Source organism: Aulonocara stuartgranti, assembly GCF_965226115.1.
Source record: "Aulonocara stuartgranti genome assembly, chromosome: 11".
Taxonomy (NCBI): Eukaryota; Metazoa; Chordata; class Actinopteri; order Cichliformes; family Cichlidae; genus Aulonocara; species Aulonocara stuartgranti.
The window spans coordinates 8,056,381-8,068,820 of NC_138947.1; the positions used below are offsets into that span (position 1 = coordinate 8,056,381).

The window sequence follows — 12,440 nt, forward strand, 5'->3', positions numbered from 1 at the left end:
GTTTTATAGGTTTGTTACTATTCTAAATAATGAGACTGTGCAGGTTTTACAACATGCCTGCCTTATGGGTTGGTTTTTTGTTTTGTTTTTTTTCTCAAAAAAGAGGAAGTCCAATTTCCTCTACATGCGAGAACAGCAGGCATATACAGAAGCAGAGAACCTAAAACTTGTACTACAGGTAGTGACCAGCATGGGAATTGTTCATGTGCTATTTGCTGCATTTTATATCAGTAAAACATTTATGAAGTCACTGCAAATAGTACAGTGATATTACTTTCCACTTTTCTTAAAAGAGGTGCGGGATTATACAGAAATGGAAGCCTGATTAATCAAGAATAGATACAATCAGAAGTCAACTTGTTTATCCTGTTTTGTCCAAGTATATGAAAAATCTATGATAGACTTTCTTCTTCCTGTTTGTGATTACAATTTTCTTTTGCTGACTGTGTTGTTTTTTTAAACAACTGCATTTACAACCTCAAATAATTCTGTTTTGGAAACGACAGTGACACGGCAGTGACACCTAAGTGATGATTTGATAAAATACTGACCTACAGAAATACACATCTAATGTGTTCTTGACTTGGAATGTTTGTGAACTCTCAATCCTGATTTCTAAGTATGATAATGAGGTGACCTCAATTTACACAGGCATAAATTCCTAAAAATTAGGCAATTTCTTATATCACTTGATAACATTTATATAAAAAAAGAAGAATTTCATTGAAATAAGCAAATATTCATTTATGAATGTTTCATTATAACTATAATGGTCAATCTCTATTAGACAAAGTCTATACTGTGGACAACTAAAAGTTTATCTGAATTACAAAAATACAGCTTAAGTGGTGATAATAAGCTGCTGTTGTAGTTTCCCAAAACTTAGGAGATTCTTGAAATTGTAAGGACATTAAAAAGGTGTGTCTAAAAAAGCACGAGATTGCAAAAGGATGATGATAAACAACTACTGTTCAGGTGTTATCTGTAAACAGATGGCATTAATTTTAACAACCACTAGGAGGTCATGCACTAGACACACAGCAACAAATAAATGAATTAGAGACCATGACCTAGTTATTTTTTGGATCATTGAGGTTCTTCACAGCTAAAAAAAAAAAGCTGAGCTGTAAGGGTTTAAAAACTGATTCTCTGTTACCTTCAGAAAGACCATATCACGCCTCTAGCCTCACCTGAAACAGCATTTGTTCACCGTATAACACAAAGCCAGCATGAGTGCAGAAAGCACCTAAGCTCACCAAATCCTCCATCCAATTCAGACTCCAAATCTTCAGGTCCAATTTTCTGACCTCAGTGGTTATTCTTGTCTTAGTCATCTGGTGATAACACACTGCCATTATGTGAGTGCCTGGATGTGTGTGTGTGTGCAAAGTTGGAGGCTTTGAAGGTTCCTGTGATCTTTTAATGAAACATAACAGGCATAATTTAAGATGCTCACATTATCTCATGACCAAAAGAGGAGCATGCGTCAGATGTGTACAGTATGAAGGTGAGAGAGTTAAGAACTCAATTTCACCGCGTGCACGTTCCTTCACAAAAACACACTCGCTCATATGCACAAACATAGGCAAGGGTGTAAACTCTCACTCACAGATATACAGCTGAGTACTCCCTGCTGATGTTTCCTTGTGAGATGTCATTACATGATAAAGAGGAAGCCATCAGGAAACCGCTTAAGCACTACTTCCTGTCTGTTGCCAAGGCGACAGACCTCATTCTGCAATTGCAGAAAAGTTTACCACGACTTTACTCATGTTAATTTCTTGCAGAAGGGCAGGGTAGGTGGCAAAACAAAGAGGCAGGTGTGCTCGATCGGATACTGGTGGGCTGTATCCTGTCCAGGCACTCCTCTTAGTCCAGCTGGGTCTCAGTGCGACTTGTAACCTCAACATCTGACAACAATTACCATTTGCAAATGCTTAGTGGATATGTCTTTTTGAATGGCACAGGCCTCGGCCAAAAGTCTTTCAGCACAGCTGGCTGTCATTCAGAAAAAAAATATATATAGATAAACACACAGCTCAAGAGGCAGGGGACACTTCCTGATTCTAAATGAATCGTTGAATCGCAGACATTTGCTGTAACTGCTGAGACTTATTGAGACCTTTATGTGTATTTGCATGCCTCCGATTCAGATAAGACTTTATGAGTTTTATGGCCACTGATTGAACAATAGTTCATTCAGGGGAGCAACACTTTTGGACTTTAGTTTTTATTGTAATCTGATAACAACAGAAACATTTCAGCGACAATGCGCTAAGTTAGCTTGTAATTAAAATGTTAGTGTAAAGATTTAAAAAAAATTTAAAATGGACAACTTACTACAACATTATTAAACAACTAAAGAAAAGAACTAATATAAAGCTTTAACTTTGTTAATTATCACATTGGTGCTGTGTTTCTACACAATCTTTAAACATAAAAAAAAAGCTGTAGAACAGTTAGTGATCTCTGACTGTTTGTGTACGTCAGACACACTCCTGGCTACTCATTGTTTTGATTCTACCTTCAAAAAGAGACATGCGGGGAGGGACATGGCGCGCAGCAGAACTGACAGGAGCCACATTCCAGCGAAGGTGAACAGCAGTAAAAAAAAGAGTTAAGCCTCTCCCCTTTCAATGGGCTGCATCACTGGATTATTCGTAAATTCTTTCTGGGTTTTTCACTAGTCAGAACAAGCAGAGGCACAGCGTCAGCAATACAGAGAAGAGCAGGGAAAGAGACAAGCCGATTCAGAGTGCCAAATTGTGAAGAGCGAGGCTAAGAGAGAAATACAGTGGTTTGGAAGAGTTTGAATTTGAATTTCAGAGGGAAACACATGATAGCGTATAGAGAGAGAAAAAGCAAGAGAGAGAGAGCAAGAGAGAGCGAGGGAGAGAGAGACATACACACACACTAAGGGGTGTGTCACAGCAATTTAGTTCCTCAAGGAAGTACAACTCAACATTATCTTAAGAAAAGGGTGGCAAGCACTGACAGAAGCGCTGCAGGAGGGCTCTTTTTAGGTTTTGGTTCTGTTCGTAGTTAAGATGAAGGGATCCCGTTAAATTGACCAGCCTGTGCTGTCAACTTGATACACAGAGCAGAGGCAGACATCTGACACAGACAAGGAGGGAGGGGGACTCAGCACGCACACACAGGTAAGAAACTTCTGCTGTGTTCATATGCCAGTAAAAAAAACAACCTCTGGGACTAGATATCTGTGGTCTCTCCATTTCTTTAATCTCCTAAAAATTAAGAGTATTAATTAAGGGTTTCCAACAGAGGTTAGCTAAGAAGAGGGATGACTGGAAACTGTGTGACTTTGCTTCACTTCCCCATCTTGAACACGAGTTGGAAGATATGCATGTATGCTCACAGTCATGCTGGGACAAGTACAGTGACAGGCACAGATATAGAGCTCTCATTTTTTTGTTTGCACAGGCTGAGAGTTGCTCAACTCAAATCTCAAGGCAGTGAACTTTAGTTCTTCTTTGGCCTACTTTGATTTGAAGCATGTTAAGCCCAAGCCAAAGACAGTGAAAGCTTGCAACATAGCTCTCATGGCCGCACACATTCAAGGGACAAATACAACGCTGAGGGCCTTTGGTAATGACTCCTTGCCAGTGCGCCAACGGCTCTGTTTCGCTTCCCTTTTGAGGCAGTACAGATGTGTGGCAGGCTTGAACAACTCTGCTAAGTTGTGCAATGTTGAAAGAGAAACTGCAATATCTGCTTTAAGAGGATTTCAAAACGCTTCCTCGTTTAACCTAAACCTATAAAGCAGTCATCTTTACTGAAACAAAAGTATTACTTGGTTAATAACAATAACATAAAGCAAAATTAATTCTTAGAAACCTGTATAAAACACTTTATATACTTATATATTTATATAATTGAAAAACAGGATCACAAACTACAACAATTACCCACAGTTCAAAACATACAACGGAAGTGACATTTTATTCAGCAAGATACTGATCTATTACAAAAACCTGCTGAGTAAGGACACAGAAACTTCTCCTATTTTTTATGCTGTTATTGTCTCAGGTTGTCCATAATATCATCAGGTACTAATGCAACTACCGCCAATCAATGATGACCTTTCTAAAAATGGCATGACAGACTCGTGTCTCTGAGCTGTTCCCAGAATATTCTCAGTGTTCAGTATGAAAAAAGGCAACTAAAGGGAACATACATTCCTTTAGGTCCCAGAAGCTACAATCCAGTATAGAAATCTCAGGGCTGGTATGAGAAACAGTGAGGATTTCATAGATAATGCTCAGCTGCACTCTAGGAACATTACAAAGAATATTTAGATTGGCTCAGTCAAAGGGGGCGTGCGAGCAGATCTATTTTCATAACACAAAAACAGTAGAATAAACAAAGATGCAAGCACGTAAGTACACACGAAACATCAAACAAATCTTTTATTGCTAAAAAGTTGCAGACAAAAACTGCAGGAAAATGACTTTTGCTTGGCCATACACTCTGTCATCCTTGCAACTAAAAACATGTAGAAACAAGAACAAACACAAAAACACTCAGGCTTAATGCTTGAGTCATCTGAGGAATGCTAAATATTTACCTCTCCTGCCTGCCTGGATGACTCCACCAATAAGGACAACTCTCTTTGACTGTCCATTAACCTACCATTTAAAGATTCTGCACTGCCTGGATGTTACAGCAGCTCTGAAACTGATTAAGGCCATCTCTGCTCTGATAGTTCTACTTCTGCATTTTTGTGCTTTTCCTTCCAGCATTAGATTTCACACAGCATGCAGTTTCAGGCATTTGGGAGGGAAACAAACACTTGAACATATAATGGAGTCACTCCCTGTGGATGTCAACAACAAACTGATAAATGCTCAAAGGCCCTCTTCTATCCATTTGTACCAGAAAATTGCTGCTCAACATTGAGCGCATCCTCGACATGATCGACTGAATGATGTCCATTACAAAACACTGGTTTTATGGCAATATGCTGCTGTAGCATCGAAATGTTCCAGTGTTACCCAAACAGCCTCAACCCCCTGACAGCGCTGCATAAAATAAACAATGCTGATGCACAAAAGGCCAAACAGCGACCTGTCTCGTGCTGTGGGAGTTTCACTGTGTGGAATACTGGCTGATGACTGCGCACAGTGCACATCCTTCCGATCCCAGTAGTCTTTTTAGCAAATAAATGAGACTGAAGTATGAAACTGAAATAGCTGTCACACTGCTCTACTTTCATTATCACTGTTAAGGGAAATTAATCTTATGAATGTTTTTGAATTCCCCACAGGGACCCCAAAGCTTTTGTAACAAAGGGAGCTATTAGAAATGTGACACTTGTTTGAAATTAATGGTTGTGCATGTAAAATAAACCCTACTAGAGATATGCTATAAAAGTGACTGTTTGCTTATAATGAATTTTGGAGCTGGGAGTGGGATGCATAACAGTGATGGGGAGAATCACAGCGAGTGCTACTTATTTGCATGATATGATCGTTAATGTGACTCGATCACTTTTTCATTCATGAGTGAATGGTGGAGTCATTTGCTCACACTGCTGACTGTGCATTGCTGGCACTGGGCGACTTGAACATCATATTTTAAATGATGTTGCTAATAACAATAAACAGGGAGGAAAGAAATGCATCACAGGGGTTACAGTTGTTGATAGCTGACAGCTTACAGAAAATATGCGCTTAATAAATAGTGTTTACATCCTGTTTCGACGTTCCACTCAAAGGTAGACCCAGTTAGAAAAATTGAGGTAGCGTGTGGATTCAGGGTGCTCACTTCCTGTTCTTGTTCTAGCACTGATGCAATGTGAAAAAAGCAGGCGCGGACATGCTTGAGCTATGCAGCCTCCCTGCACCCCTCATATACTTGTCCATACAGGCCACAAGTCAGGTTTAGTGCAGAAAATGACTCAGAAAGAGGTTCAGAAACAGTCTTATTAACTGGAGACCTGTTTAGACTTTGAGATTCTGCACATGTGACAATACTAAGTGACACAGGAAGTAGGAGAGAATGCACAGCTGCCTCGGTGGCACTGATGTTTGCTAAAGATACTGCATATCTGTTGATTCTGTGTTACTCATAAAACATGGATTAATATGAAGCAGAAGCTAAGCATTTAGGCTCATGCTTAAGCTGCCGTGTTTCTGGAACTGGAGATATAAGGCTAGAGCTTATCTATTTAGCATTAATATTCTACAAACACACTTGTTTGCTTCATCCATTGTAAGAGTCTTATTGCTGTGATACTTTCAATCTTTGTTCTTTTGGTGATGTGGGAATTAAATCTTATTTTGCTTGCCCACTCTTTGCAACACTCTAACAAGAACATCAGAGAAATCAAATTCAAATGTAGTTTTCCTCTGAGAGTGATCCACTTCATATCTGCTTGCTTCCATGTTAGAGATTAGAGGGAAATTAGATGGAATTAAAAAAGAATTAATTCAAACTGTGTTGACAATCAAAGATAAAACTGTGGATTTTGTAGTTCTGTCATAGTGTGCTGTATGCATGCTGATGACTTCCCGAGGGGGGGGTTCTGTGATGGATGTTAGGTGTGGTTAGAATCCCAGGAGTGAAAATTAAGTGCCTCTGTGGAGGCTCCTCCATGGTAGTTTTCCCTTTTGGCAATGTAAGTACATGTCAGATATCAAAACAAACACTGTAACTAACATAAGATGAAGGCATTGCTTCAGAATTTAACACACTACATGTTCAGTGTTTGTGTCGATGTATGTTTCTAATTTAAAGATGACAAATAAAAGGCTTGAACTGTTACTAATATTGACACTAAGATGGAGTTTTATGATGTGTAAGAAGGGTCAGTGGATGATAATCTGAAAGTTAAAAAGTAATGAGGGAAGACTCGCCACTTTGCTGTAAAACATGTTTCTCCTCCCTTTCCAACAGTTAAACCTTGTAGTCAGCAATCATTCTCCAACTACTCAACTGGAACTGCTGTTTTAAATCGAGGGCAGAAAGAAAAACTGTTTTCTTTTAAGAGTGTACTTGTGTGTCTTCTCCTTTCAGGTTTAAACAGGACCTCTTTAGCACTTCCATGCTAATTCATTCAGCCAAAAAAAGTTGTGCAATCTAGTCTTTACTTGCCTACCAACAGGATTTGCTGTCGATTTACTGTGATGGGTATGGGTAGTGACAGGAAATCTGCCTGAAGAGACAAATTCAAACTTTCAAACTGAAAATGGTTACCAATCAGTTTAATCACAGGAAGCTGAAACTGTAAATGTTGAACATTCTGCCTCTATAGCTGAGAGAACTACACACTGTGTAATGATATCCTGTTGGGCTATTTATGAGCATAAAGTATGAATATTTTATTTCTTTTCACTGCTTTCTTTCTGCAGGTATAATTATGAAATTTTTTTTGTCTATACACAAATTTAATTGCGCTCAAACTGAGCTGTAAAATGTTTATGTGGATATTAAAACAGTTGAATAGTTGTATAATAACTTTATCAGGACAGACATTAAAATGAAATATTAAATTAATTGTCTTCATAATTCAGGCAACAATGGATGCGTTCAATGCCAAGGACATGGCCATGAAGGCACAGAAGAAAATCCTCAGCAGCATGGCCACAAAAAGCTCTGTACAAATGTTCATTGATGACACCACCAGTGAGATCCTAGATGAACTGTACCGGGTCTCCAGAGACTACTTGGGAAATAAATCAGAGGCTCAGAAAGTCATCAAAGACCTCATCAAGATTGCAGTCAAGATTGGCGTCCTTTTCAGGAACAACCGCTTCAGCACAGAAGAGCTGGCAGTGGCCCAAGACTTTAAGAAGAAGCTCCACCAGGGAGCAATGACAGCTATCAGTTTCTATGAGGTACACTTCCCAACTTTATTTTTTTAATCCATGATGTATGAGTAAGCATACATCACCTGAAAGAAATTTGTGCCAATGCACTTGTTTTCTAGCTCCAATTGCAAAAGAATGCCAATTACTCTCAAATGGGGAAAATGTTTTGTGCGCAGCATGAACTTCAAGGCTGGAAAATCAGGCAACTTCAAGAGGTTTCTGACCTTAGTTTTTCCACAATAAATGCAATTTGCAGTTGTGTTAATATTTCCAATTAAAACAGATAAATAAATATATTAATCACATGGCATCAAAACGTCCAGGTTAATTCACTGTTGAATAGGATTCTCTTATGCATCAATGCGTGGCTCAGACGTTGCTTTAAAGGGTCGCTTGTTTTATTTCAGTTCCACATAATACGTTGATATTGAAACTTCTGTATTGGGATTAAAACTGAATATGCAGGAAGATTAATGATGCAAAATAACAAAAATATGCAATCTCTAAGAAGTCTTTAAACCTGGTAGAATATTCATACATCATATCCTGCTACTTCACATTAAGATATTATACAATTTGACTTGTATGAAATACGTAACATGAATGCATGTCTTGTCTGACGCAGGTGGACTTTACCTTTGAAAAAACAGTGATGGCAGACATCCTGACCAGCTGCAGGGATCTGCTGCTGAAACTGGTCAACACCCACCTCACCACTAAATCTCATGGTCGCATCAACCATGTCTTCAACCATTACTCCGACCCACAGCTCCTGACCCAACTGTACAACCCTGATGGGCCCTTCAGACCCAACCTCACCAAGATCTGTAAAGGACTGAATAAACTAGTGGAGGATGGGACAATATGACATCAGAACTAAATTTCAAACAGACACTGGGAGAACAACAGACAGACTCAACTAGGACTCCGAACTGCTTGTTTTTCTGTTACTGAGGACTGGCAACATAAAACAAGTCATTTGAGAACCAACCTGCTTTCCCATAGTTCTCAAAGAACATGAGGGATACAAAAAAAGCTTTGTGGAGTCATTCAAGTTTTTGATATTTTGGGGCCATAAATATATATTATGTAAGTGATGCTAATCTTCTATTCAGACAGTGTCCAGAGAAAACAAACTTGAAATTAAACAGATATATTCTGCATTGATTATTTTACTAGGACACAAAGTATCATCTAATATTTGTGACTTTGAACTGTATTATTCAGAACTACTGATATTATGCATTATAATCACTGATATGAATCAGGTGGACCGATGCATAAGCAAGTTAGGCCTGGGAACAATACCACTATAGTACAGCACTGCCATCTGGTGGTTAAGATGATGCTTCTGCAGCAACAAACTGTATTTACTGAGGTGTCCAGACAACAATCAAGCCAAAAATAAAGATAATGACCCCAGAGTGCACAATTACTGCGACCATGACTGTATTTTAAAAACATGTTTAGCTCAACAAAAAGACAGACTCTTTACTCATGACTGCTTGGACATCCAATCTATAATTCATGATTTTTGGATCGCAGTAGGGCTTAAAAAATGTTTAAATTCATTGGCCTACTGACTATTCGTTGGTCTTATATGGCAGTTAAAACAGATAAAAATCAACTCCAATTGGACATTAAATCTCCCAAAACAGCTAAATCTACATGTTATACTAAAAGAAATATTTGTTAGCAGTAATGTGAACAAATGTCATTTAACATGGGATAAAAATATGTATTTTAAAACAAACAATACAAAATTGAAAAGACATTAGAAATATAACCTTAACAATACAATCATTGCTATCAAATATTCTAAAGCCTACAACATTTTTTCTTGCATTTTCAGCATTAATAGAAAAACCATCATTCTAACCAGTTCATTGTCATCATCATTATTACAGTAAACACGACTTGTGTTTTAGATTCCATTTCCTAACGTTACAAGTCTGAAAATATGAGGCAGTTACACACAAACCCTTTTTGTGTTGACCATATGATCATCTGACTATAAATATGATTGATTTTTAATTCTTCAAATTTCAAGTTTCCAACTTCCCAGATGTGAATAGTCATATGAAGCTTTTCACAACCTACAGCATGTCTCACCAAATAAATAACAAGTCTACAATTGTGCAATATAAATTTTTAAATGGAAGTGTGAAAACACTTTTATACTTTAAGCAGCAGCGGGATCACCGGGGATTCCTTTTCATTCCTTTATCCGTAACGCTCCATTATTCTGGAGATCAAACAGCGCATCACGGCTCCCTGGGAAAGCTCCATTAATGTTCTGAGTGACAGACATGTCACAGTTCAAAGATCTCATCTTCCTTGTCTCTCAGTTTCCTGGTCAGTTTGGTGACAGTGAGCGGTACTGTCCCCTGTACTGCCATCCTGGAAGATGAAATGACACTCTGTGACCTCGTAAGCGGCCGGCAATCTGATGTCCTGTTGTTGCAAGTTGCTTCTAGTGCAGCAAACCTGGCAAATAAAATAAATATATAACAGAGCAAGTCGTTCAGAGTGTACTGACTTTAGGCTAAATTGATTGGTATTCTTAAAAAAAATATCGCTGTTGCACTGGTACTATCACCAGGCCATTAGAAACTGCATTTAAAGCAGCTATTAAGCATTGGGAATCTTTTGAACAGCCACATTGTGAGTGGCTGATGAAATATTAAGAAGGCCAGAAAGGTGGATGACTATACTTGACATGACAATCTAGGCTAATCTGACTATCAGATACTATCCATGCATATCTATGCTTAGCATCAAAATGCATTATATTTGACCATGACCTCAACATTACTTACACATCAGTGAAGGTACAATATTTGCAAATTACACTGCCACTGACCATTTCTCATGCAGTAATATGTTCCAATATTAACCTGGAGGAAAAAATGTTAATCTGAGTAACATAATATTTCCACTGAACTGTGTTTAGGAATACGAATGGCATGAGTATAATGGCCCAGGGATTATGACTAAAAACATATGCATAAGCAGGACCAACTGATCTAACTATTAGTGACTTAAATACGAAGAGAGTAAGTCTCTGTAATGCTACAAATGACCCTGACTGGACAACAACTGTGCAAAGAAAAGAGCAACCAGCGACAGGCACAGTTATACCTTTTCTCTGCTTCCTGGCATCCTTTGACTGCAGCCTGCTTGGACTGGCTTATCAAGTCATCCAACCTTTTCAAAAAATCCCCTGGAGTGAGATCTTTTCTGTCTTCTTGCTTTTTCTCAGAGGAACTCCCTATGTGTCCATTGTGAAGTGAAGCAGAGTTACCACTGCCTTTGTTGCCATCCTCCTCCGCCACATCCAACCCATTACTGCAGTCATCCAGGTCTGATATCACAGGGATTGTCAAAGACTTCTTCAGGAATATTGAGTCATTGGTGTAAAGCCTGTTTGCTCTTTTGATTTGCTCCATCTGAAAGAGAAGATGTCCTTGTGAACCTTTTGTTAATTAGTATTAGACTTGGCTAAATCAAGTCTCACTTTTACCGAGATCAGTAGGCAGACAGGAAACCAAATAAATACATGCCATTTTAAGGCAAACACTTTTTCATAGTATGCCCTAACAGCTGAATAAACAACTTAATTATGTAGTTGAACGTTTTGTTGAACCACTGAGATAACCTACCTCAATAAATATGAAAATAAAACAACGACTATAAGAAAAGTGAATATTCACCCACATTTACATTTCAGTATTGGCAAATCAAGTATTCAGTTAGAAGACATCATATCGCAACAAGTAAATTTCAATATAAGCTTAATATGAACTGTTAAAGGCGCAAAAAATGAATACTTGAACTAATTCAGTCTCAGAGTCAAATCAACACAGTCATACTCACAGACACTCCATACTTCAGCGCCAGGCCTTGCAGTGTCTCTCCCGGCTGAATTATATGTTCAATGCGTCTCTGGTGCACCGGGGACAGCGGAGATCGGATCAAACTGCCGTAAGATCTTGTGCGGTTCCCTCGGAGTAGGCCGTCCCCTCCGGCTGGTAGTGGAGCTCGCTCCCCTGACATTGTCGTAAAACACTTATATTGTTCTTTTTTCGTGTGGTGGTAAACAACCATGTGGGCCTAAAATGCGCTTACCAGCGAACTTCACTGCTGATAACATCTTTACAATAATGGCTTCCGCTTTAGCCCATAACTATCAAACTAGCAGCTTAGTTAGCCTGCTAGCTAAGGCTATCAACTTAATTAATGTCGTCGCGCGTTATTTTTCCAAGCGTTCAATATTTTCTCCAAATGACAGCCGTTTAAACTCTATAGAAAATTTCTTGGATTACAAATATAACGTACCTTATCTGTCAAATACACACCTAAAAGTCGCTGAAAAACTTGTTTTCAAAACTCTTGCAGTCAGCTGTCTACAACCATATGTTGCCATGGCTGCCGTGTTCACTGACTAGTCCGATGATTCGCCACAACGTGTTGCATTAAAGACTGTAGGGGAAAATTGTGCGTTTTATATTAAGTTGACAGAGTTTGGGTTTTTTTTTCCGCAAATTTAGTAAATATGAACTATAGCCACAAATCGAGCTTTCAAATGACTATGCGGACTTTATGTTATAA

The 12,440-nt window shown here is 38.6% G+C and overlaps 2 protein-coding genes across 2 annotated transcripts; one reads left to right on the forward strand and one right to left on the reverse strand.

Annotated features, from left to right (window-relative positions):
- The first annotated feature begins 2,663 nt into the window (after nt 1-2,663).
- Nucleotides 2,664-9,261, forward strand: tnfaip8l2b (tumor necrosis factor, alpha-induced protein 8-like 2b). The gene is made up of 3 exons (XM_082553053.1): nt 2,664-3,158; nt 7,533-7,856; nt 8,455-9,261. Exons 2-3 carry the CDS (start codon nt 7,539-7,541, stop codon nt 8,695-8,697), a joined length of 561 nt encoding a protein of 186 aa, XP_082409179.1. The 5' UTR covers nt 2,664-3,158; nt 7,533-7,538; the 3' UTR covers nt 8,698-9,261.
- Nucleotides 9,038-12,284, reverse strand: lysmd1 (LysM, putative peptidoglycan-binding, domain containing 1). Its single transcript, XM_082553052.1, has 3 exons — nt 11,706-12,284; nt 10,971-11,278; nt 9,038-10,316 (listed from the first exon to the last, which is right to left on the reverse strand). The coding sequence occupies exons 1-3, from the start codon at nt 11,934-11,936 to the stop codon at nt 10,142-10,144; spliced, it is 714 nt and encodes a 237-aa protein (XP_082409178.1). The 5' UTR covers nt 11,937-12,284; the 3' UTR covers nt 9,038-10,141.
- Nucleotides 12,285-12,440: the final 156 nt, after the last annotated feature.

Coding starts and splice junctions, on each gene's coding strand:
- lysmd1 (XM_082553052.1), bottom strand. CDS start 11,936: ATGGTTGTTTACCACCACACGAAAAAAGAACAATATAAGTGTTTTACG. Junction 11,279..11,705: donor CGCTGAAGTATGGAGTGTCT/GTGAGTATGACT, acceptor CTTCTCTTTCAG/ATGGAGCAAATCAAAAGAGC. Junction 10,317..10,970: donor TGCCAGGAAGCAGAGAAAAG/GTATAACTGTGC, acceptor TTTATTTGCCAG/GTTTGCTGCACTAGAAGCAA.
- tnfaip8l2b (XM_082553053.1), top strand. CDS start 7,539: ATGGATGCGTTCAATGCCAAGGACATGGCCATGAAGGCACAGAAGAAA. Junction 7,857..8,454: donor CAGCTATCAGTTTCTATGAG/GTACACTTCCCA, acceptor TGTCTGACGCAG/GTGGACTTTACCTTTGAAAA.